The 9,297-nt window shown below is 23.1% G+C and overlaps 1 protein-coding gene across 1 annotated transcript in view; it reads right to left on the bottom strand.

Annotated features, from left to right (window-relative positions):
* LOAG_17765 (hypothetical protein) overlaps positions 1 to 7,021 on the bottom strand; it is a gene marked incomplete at both ends in the record, with an annotated part of 8,031 nt that extends 1,010 nt beyond the window's left edge. The window contains 12 exons of the mRNA XM_020450425.1: positions 325 to 444; positions 793 to 984; positions 1,533 to 1,673; positions 2,472 to 2,654; positions 3,242 to 3,364; positions 3,695 to 3,780; positions 4,018 to 4,226; positions 4,957 to 5,078; positions 5,316 to 5,399; positions 6,104 to 6,228; positions 6,617 to 6,738; positions 7,004 to 7,021. Coding sequence (XP_020305905.1) covers positions 325 to 444; positions 793 to 984; positions 1,533 to 1,673; positions 2,472 to 2,654; positions 3,242 to 3,364; positions 3,695 to 3,780; positions 4,018 to 4,226; positions 4,957 to 5,078; positions 5,316 to 5,399; positions 6,104 to 6,228; positions 6,617 to 6,738; positions 7,004 to 7,021 — 1,525 coding nt within the window. The remainder of the gene's footprint in view (positions 1 to 324; positions 445 to 792; positions 985 to 1,532; positions 1,674 to 2,471; positions 2,655 to 3,241; positions 3,365 to 3,694; positions 3,781 to 4,017; positions 4,227 to 4,956; positions 5,079 to 5,315; positions 5,400 to 6,103; positions 6,229 to 6,616; positions 6,739 to 7,003) is intronic.
* Between the last annotated feature and the right edge of the window lie 2,276 nt (positions 7,022 to 9,297).

The following is a 9,297-nucleotide window of genomic DNA, read 5'->3' as shown; positions in this document are numbered from 1 at the left end:
TAATAATAATAATAATAATAATAATAATAATAATAATAATAATAATAATTATAATTATAATTATAATTGTAATAACAATAATAATAATAATAGTAATAGTAATAATAATAGTAATAGTAATAATAATAATAACAATAATAATAATAATAACTCAAGATTATTGTGGTTGCCATTTGATTATATTTTTAAGTTATTGATTATTGGCGTGATAAATGATTTCCAAAAAAAAAAAGCAAAAAGAAAGATTAAACAAACAGTAATTATTTTTTAGAAAATATAACAAATGCTATGATGCTAATAATAAATTGTTTCTGGATAACTGACCAGATGTTGGACAACAGTATTGTTCCGCATTACAAGTATATCCGGATGGACATGCCATAGATGATGCACATTTTTGTAAGCGTCCACTTGGATCTTTTAATGGAGCGCTACCGTCACATACTAAAGTATATAATTAGATAATAATTTTTTTGTAAATTTGAAAATTTCATCATGAATTGTAATTTTTACTATGATGTTATTTATGATTGCAAATCAAATTAATTATCTTTAAACTATTAATTATCTTTTCAAATAAAATTATTTATCAATTATTTATCTTTCTAACAACTAATTACAAGCAATATTTGAGTGTATTATTTGTAATTAATGCAAAAACTTTAATAGAATAATTATTATTAAAAAATATGATAAATATTATAATGATGCAATTTCTCATTTTTTTTTTTACATTAAATTTATCAATACAAATATTAATTACACGCTAATTATCATTATCATTATAATTACCTTTATCATTATTAGTTATGCAATAATTTTCACAATCCATTTTATTACGAAAATTGTTACTATTGCCAGAACATCCGAAATATTCAAATGGTCGACATTGTTGTATTGTTTGATCGAAATAATATCGTTGAATGGCTACTCTTTGACCAAAACAATTTGTCCCAGCAGATGGCATTTCCTTACATACTATCTCTATAAATTTCATATTTTTTAAAATCACTTCACAAAAAGAAAAAACGAAACTTTTGTATATATGATTGAATAGTAGACATATTGCACAAATATTTATTATGAATATTGCATGCATACTGTATGTAGGTATATGCATACTGTAGGTACTGTAGCCATCATTATCTTGCATCAATAATTACAGCATGTCAAATTTGAGGTCATTTTAAAAAAAAAAAATCATTTCTGATTTAAGGCAATTTAAAAAAAGAAAGATTATTATCTAATTTTAGGTTATTTAAAGCTTATCAATATTCCCGAAAATTTTAATCAAACAGAAGAAATGAAAAAAAAAAACAAAAAAATGATCTTTGAAATTATATATAAACAATCAATAGCTTAATTACATTTGATAAATTAAAATTTTTGAAAAATATGCATCAATTTTTTGTTTATTATTCAAATGATCAATAATTTCCGATTATAATCCGGTAGATGTATTAAATTTCCGTTTCTGCAAACATTTATACCGGATATAATTGATTAATGCTTGTTTATTGAAATAATTTAACCTGGATTAGGACAACATATTGATACTGGTCCAAAAAATGGCTCATGACATGTGAAATGCTTTGGACATGTATTTGACATATACGGTGAACATGCGGCATTTAATGCATCCATACGGTATGCTACTCCAACTTTACATTGCTCTAAATAAATAAAAAAAAAAGGTTACGGTATGATGAATGAAAATGAATGAATTTACTGAAATTATTCCAAACAGAAATTTTTGTTTACTTTTACTTTTTTAAATTTATTTCTTCAATATTTATCTTTTTTATATATACCAGTTTTGATGTATAAATACTTCTTCATGTATACTCTCTCTCCCTCTCTCTCTTTCTCTCTTTCCCTCCCTCTCTCTCTCTCTCTCTCTGTCTCTCCTAAAGTAATCCAAATGATAAATTAAATCAACCATTATAATAAAGTAAACAAATGCATCTTTTCAATTTTAAATTAATATCACTATTAAATCTTAACAATAATTAATGCCTATCTTTAATCATCAATTATCTTAATAAACAAATATCTTTCTCTAATGACTATACTGTTAATCGTTAATCGCTTATCATTAGCCAACAATTATCTTGATAATCGACTATCGTTATGTATTGATTATCTCGAATCATCAATCGTTATGATAATCAGTTAATTATCTTTCTCTATCAATTATTCCAATAATTAATTATCTTCAATCATTGATTATTTTGATGACCAATTATCATTTATCATTAATTATCTTGATAATCAATTATTGTTTATCGATTGATTACTCTAATAATCGATTATCTTTTTTCGTCAATTATTTTGCTAATCAATTATCTTATGAAAAACAATTTTCATCATTTCTACTATCCTTATTCTTTTATTATACTTATTTCTAATTTATTGTAAATTATCGAATGATTAAATGAGCTTAAAAATTTTAAAAGATAATTAAAATTTACGAGCAAGACAAAATCCATGACATTGATCCAAGGTAAGAAAATTATTATCATTACCACCACAACCACTATAATTGAATGATCGACAAGCACCTGTTTTAATATCAAAATAATATCTTGTAACAGATAATTTTGATTCTTTACGCCAACAATTACCAATTTTACGTGGTAATGTGCAAATTTGTTCTGAAATTGATACTATTAATAGGTTGAAATTATGAATAAATTAACGAATGTTTAATTAAAACCTCTTTTGAATGTTTAATTAAAACCTTTTAAGGTGAATCCATTTGTTAATCACAATATGTAGTTCTTAATTAATCTATATCATTGTATAAAATAAAATCTTTATTTGAATATTTTTCATGAATGATTAATACTGTTAATAGCAAATCAGACCAGTAATTTATCATTAATTAATTAATTGTAATCTTTTACCTCTCTCCTAATACTTTCTATTTCATATTTTCATTTCTTTTCTTTGCTAAAAATTTGCCTCAATTAAGAAAAATTCCTTTAGAATTAAATACTTCAAATCTATAGCAAAATAAAATCACAAAAAAAAAAAATCAATTGTAATCAATAATGGTTATGATAGGCTTTATAAATTAGCCAAATTAAGTGTTATAATTTATTAACAATAATTATGCAACACATCATTAATTAATGATATAATTAAATATTTTACATTAAACATATTAAAAATAAATTTATCATAAATCATTGTAACATTATCACAATCACTTATCACTAAAAGATATTTTAACACTTACCATGTGATGGACAACAATAATTTGTAATTCCATTTGTTACACAAGAATATCCATTATGACATGGTATTTTCTCCGAACATTCCGTTGCACCATTATTTAATGGTTTACCAGCCGGACAAAAATCTAAATTAATTAATTAAAACAGAAAAAAAAATGCCGTTAATTATGATTTTTCAATTGTACCGTTAATTATGCTAATTATGATATTATTTCTAGATTACATTATGAATAAATTATTTATTATTTCAGAAAAAAAAAATTACTATTAATTGTGATTTTTTAATTGTGCTGTTAATTATATTAATTATGACAATGTTAATTACGATATTACAATAATTATATTGTACTTTCTAAATTACATTATGAATAAACTATTTATTATTAAATTTTTGATAAATTTTTTTTTCAATTTTTCTTTTTCTTCTCACAAATAAAGTAAATATTTGCACTTACTATGTGACATTGAATTTGTTTCAGAGCAACAAATTGTTGTCTCAAAAGTAGTACTTCGAACGCATACAAAACCATTTTGACATGAACTGTAAATTTTAAAAATCAATTGTAAATTTATATTTGATTACTTAAATACTGCAAATCCTTTTTTTCCTTTTCTTGTTTTTCCTGTATTATTTTTTTTTATTATTATTTTTATTTAATAATTTTAAAAGTAATGGGATAGTTTTTCTTTTTTCTGCGCTTTTACTTTTAATTTATGAAATTTTTTACAGCAATTAAGTATATTTGTTAATTAATTCATCAAAAAAAAAAAAACATACTTTACTGATTTAGTGGAGCATGAAACATAAGAACCAGTGATAGGATTGATTTGTGCCGCGGAATTTTGTGGACAACCAAAATTTTTACCACAACATCGAGATATTGATTTATCGGTGGTAATATGTCGTACTACTGTACATTTAAAACCTGTTGGACAAGAACTGTCGAAAAATGATAATGAGCAACTTCGTGGCTTACCGTTTGTTGTCTGTAAGTATTCTTTGATAACATTTTATGTGACAAATAAATGTCACATATTGTACATTTAAAACTCTATTAGACATGAACTATCGTGATTAATTCTTATCTTTCATTAATAATGAAAAAAAGTATTACGCATAAATGATATATTTTATAGCTAGATAAGAAAGGAAGTAATACTTTTACTTACCGTAAAGTTATCTTAGTACTTTCCATTACATATTTGACCTATGAACTAATTAATAAGCAAAATTTAGTATTTGGTAAATCTATGTTGAGAAAAAAGAACAGAGGTTACCTATGTAGAAAGAAAGAATGACTTTATTTTCTTCCTGTTATATACAATTATCAAACTTATAATTAGGATAAAATTCTTAATTAATTAATTTAAGTATCTTCATCCTATCTAGATTTCTAGACAACATTGGTACAATAAGCGACAAATGTATTCTTTTATTGCTTTCAAGAAAAGCAATAATCTTTTCGTTTCCTCTAACAAATTTTGAAATATTCATTGGATAAGCCTTTTCTTTTTATTTTAATTCATTAAATTAATGATGGTTTTGTCAAAGTGATAAACGATGAAATTCATCTTTGGTCATTCCGATAAAAAACTTTGATTCAAAAGATTTAAAACATTCTTTGTTGCATTATCACCAAATTATCAATTTTACTTGATAATAATCAAATATTAATGTTATTCATCGATTCAATAATAATTAACGAAATTGTGATACCTCAAAATAAGTTACTTGATTATCCGGACAATAATCTTCCTCATCATTAGCTTCCATCATTTCGCTTCCACCTTGACAACAGTATGCGGTGCCCGTTTTTGCATATAGTTTACAAACATATCCTAATTAGCAATAATTACAATAAAACTAAAAAACAAATTACAAAAAAGATATCAAACAAACCAATTGATATCATGAAATTTCATACAAGAAATTAAAATAAAGAAGAGAAAATATATTGTTAGATTAATGATGATAATTTTAAAGATGTTAACGATTGAGATGATAATTTTAATTGATATCAATTAAAGTTATCAAGTAAGAATGGAAGTGAATTAAATTAATTAAAATCAACAAACCATCTGGACAACTAATAACTGATGGATTACAAATAACTGGCGAACTTAAACGAGTCATTGGTATGCCACCACCACAAAGGTCATCTAAAATAAACATCAAAATATATGTTTGCTTGTATAATCATAATAATAATAAAGAATTTACATAAAATAAATATTTACGTATATTAATGTACGATCAAATTGAATCAATTAACCTATCATATGTTGATTTAACCTTTTGGTATTATGTTACTATCAATTTTTTCGTATTAATTAGTCCTCGTTATTGATTACTTTAAGCATATCATGATAATTATCATTTTGACGTGAACTTTTAAAGGTCAATTTAATTTTCATTTCATTCTAATTTATTATCAATACATGATTGATTCCACTATCATACGTTCATTTAATCTTTTGGCATATGATATTATCAATTTTTCCTTATATCCAAAAAATTTATCACTATATGCAATAATTTTATTACTATTGATTAATACTATCTAAGTTTAGTTTATTTATTTCAGATTATTATATAGTATAATTTCATTATTAATTAAAATTAATTTCAATTATGAATTATTCGATTAATTCTTGTAGATTTATGCAATAACTTTTTAGGATATTTGTCAATTTTGATTTTGAAGAAGTAAAATGTAAATTCTATTTTATTGTATGAAAATTAAATTTCATTTCATTATACGAAAATTAAATTTAATTTCATTGTGTGAAAATTTCAATGTAAAAATAATATGAAATAGAAGATTTATCCAGTTTCTTTTTTTTTTGTTATATTTCATTTTCACCAGGTGCTTGAAATTGAGGTAATAAGAATGGATCGATATCATTTGCTACTTCTGATTCATTTACACATTCCAATAATGTTGCATTAAACCATTTATCATCTGGACAATTGCGCTTCAAAAATTGCCTGTAAACAGATAGAAGAAAAAAATTGTGAAGTTTGAAAAAATTACTGTATACTAAAAATTACTGTATAATATGTGTTACTGTATGGTATAAATTACTGTATGATATATAAAAAATTACTGTATGATGTGCATTAATATTATTATGGGTACATAATGTTTGTCTATGCAATTAATATTAATGTATAATTAAAAAAAAAAAACTGTTTAATCATCATAACTAATATTAGTTACAAATTTTTCCTTCTTTTTCTTTTTTATAATTTCCACATATAAATAATTGGATTTTTTATTTTTACTTATCCGAAAAAATACTTTTTAAAATAATGATCAAGAAATATTGAAAAAAAAATTTCCGATTAAAACTTAATTAGTTAATTAATTAACTACCCATCAATATCACAATAAAAGTATGTTTTATTATCGGAAGGATCGGCCTTCTTCGTATCTATTCCTGGCCTACATTCAAATGTTGTCGCAAAATTCGCCGATATTACTCTCAGCAAATATGCCTAAAATCATTTTACAAATGCAAACAGTAATTACAGGTGCATACATTAAAGGATAAAAAGATTTTCATTTTTATTTTATAGCATTTTAATCCTATATGAATGTATTAATTAATTAATTACTCTCAATTTGTTAGAACCAATTAATTAATGGCTTACATTTTCAAATCATTAGGTAAGCTTAAATTCGATTAATAAATAAAATAAATTGCTTCATTAAATTTTACTAAATATTTCGCTAAATGCTAAACAAAAAAAAGAAAAAAACCAATATTATTATTATCATCATTATCAAAACAATAATTCTATTTTAATGAATATTTTAATGGAGGAGAAAAGGCTAGACGAAAAATAATAAATAATAATGATAATAATAATAATAATATTATTATTAATAATAAATATAATTACAAATGACAATAATAGTAATAATACTTACTGATAAAATAATATGGTGAATTATCAGCATGATAAATGATAATTATATCAATTGATAGATAAATGAATACACCACAAATCAATACATATATACACTTTTTACTATGAAACAATAATGTATAATTGAATTGACTGTAACTGACCGATACAATTACACTTTTCAAAATTGTACATATTTACGTTTTGTGTACGTACCGTGTAACTCCTCTCTATAGCTGCTAATTCAAACTAGTTCTTGTTTTGAGACAATTTTTAAATTATCCTACAATAGTTACACAGACATACACAGATATACAGACATACACAGACACACACACACATACACACACACACACACACACACACACATACACACATACACATTCATACAAACATATCGAAAAGCTCCGATACGATTTTAGCTTTGATTACTCCTCAATTGGTGACATTGGTGACTATCTGTAACAATCTTACCATTACTATTACTATTTATTCTTACTAACTTACTACCACTACTATAACAATTTACTACAATAACCAGTATCAAATGGTGTGTGCTATTGAAATGATTTACACAAGAAAGTTGGGTAGTTAAAAAATGTTTAAAAAAAAAAAAAAGGTAAAATGATTCATTAAATTTACAAATACTAAAAAAAAAAAATTTCAAGTATTTTCAATTTTTTTTCTTTGAACGATTAAATTTACATTTATGAAATGGTTCATTTCATTTTTGCTTTATTTTTAGTATTTTAAAATTTTTTTTTTAAATGAATTACAAATGAAGGAAGGAAGAAATCAATGTATTGGCAAATTTAAAATATACTATAAAAAATGATTCATCAATTAATTACTGATTGGCATGAATTTTACAGAAATGATTACTTTATCTGAAATAGTAAAGTATCATTATAGGAATTAATATACTTGAAAACTGAAGTTTATTGCACTAAACTGCAATAAATTTATAATTATAATCTGTTATTAAAAATTTGTAATTATAATCTGTTATTAAATAAGTGTACCGTAACGCTATGTGAGTGATAATTAAATAGGAATTGAATATAATAATTCGATAATAAAGTGACCAGGAAAAAAGAATAAACAAATTGACAATTTTTTGCTTTTTTTTTTCCTATTTGTCATTTTCCACGAAGAAGTCTGTGCTATTTTAGAATATAATTTTGAACCATTTCATTCCGATAATTTATTATCGAATTTCCGGTAATTTATTGCCAAGTTCCGTCAATTATGCATAATTTAGGTCATTACCATAATCAGACGATTGAATCCTTTTAAATTGTCATGAATTATCAAAAAATAAATCACATTTAAAGAAGTTAAATAATAAATGAAAATTAAAATCATTCATACTCAGTGATATGATAATGTCATCATATGAAATAGTAAAAAGAAAATTGAAAATTCCAATAATTTCCTTGACCAAATAACAAAACGATTAAAATGTTAACTTATCATTATTATCATATTATAAATGTATAAGATAACGATCATTATCAAACAAGATAACGAATAAAATATTAGTAATGCAAATGGGTACAGAGAAAAGGAAATTATGTATCAAATAATATTTATGTTAATTTTGCATAATTAATTTCATTAAGATTAATAATTAATTGAAATCTATTTTAGAATATCATTTCATTTGCACTCCTTACACTGTCTATGGATTGGTAAAATCAGTAATTCATTTCAGAAATTGATTAGACTGATTACAGTTTGTTAATAAATTAATCCTAATAATTTATATGATGATAATTCATTTAATTAATTCCAAAGTTACTGATCAAATGACAAATTGTATACATACACTTCATAGTATATTAAAATTCTTTTCTTTTCCAATATTTGAATAATTAGAAAACTGTCATCTTTCGTTAATATAAATTCAATTCTTCATTTGATTTATACCGAATTAAAATGTAAGTTATACTGAAATAAGATACAATTTATACTGAATTAAGTAATTTATACTGGATTAAAATATAATTTATACTGAAATAAAATACAATTTGATACTAACTTAATAATTTGTACTGAATTGAAATATAATTTACATTGAAATAAAATACAATTTATACTAACTTAAGTAATTTGTACTGAATTGAAATATAATTTACATTGAAA

This window comes from Loa loa (genome assembly GCF_000183805.2).
Source record: "Loa loa unplaced genomic scaffold supercont3.125, whole genome shotgun sequence".
Classification (NCBI taxonomy): Eukaryota; Metazoa; Nematoda; class Chromadorea; order Rhabditida; family Onchocercidae; genus Loa; species Loa loa.
The sequence above is the reverse complement of the archived record's forward strand: the minus strand, read 5'-3'. Positions and strand labels throughout refer to the sequence as shown.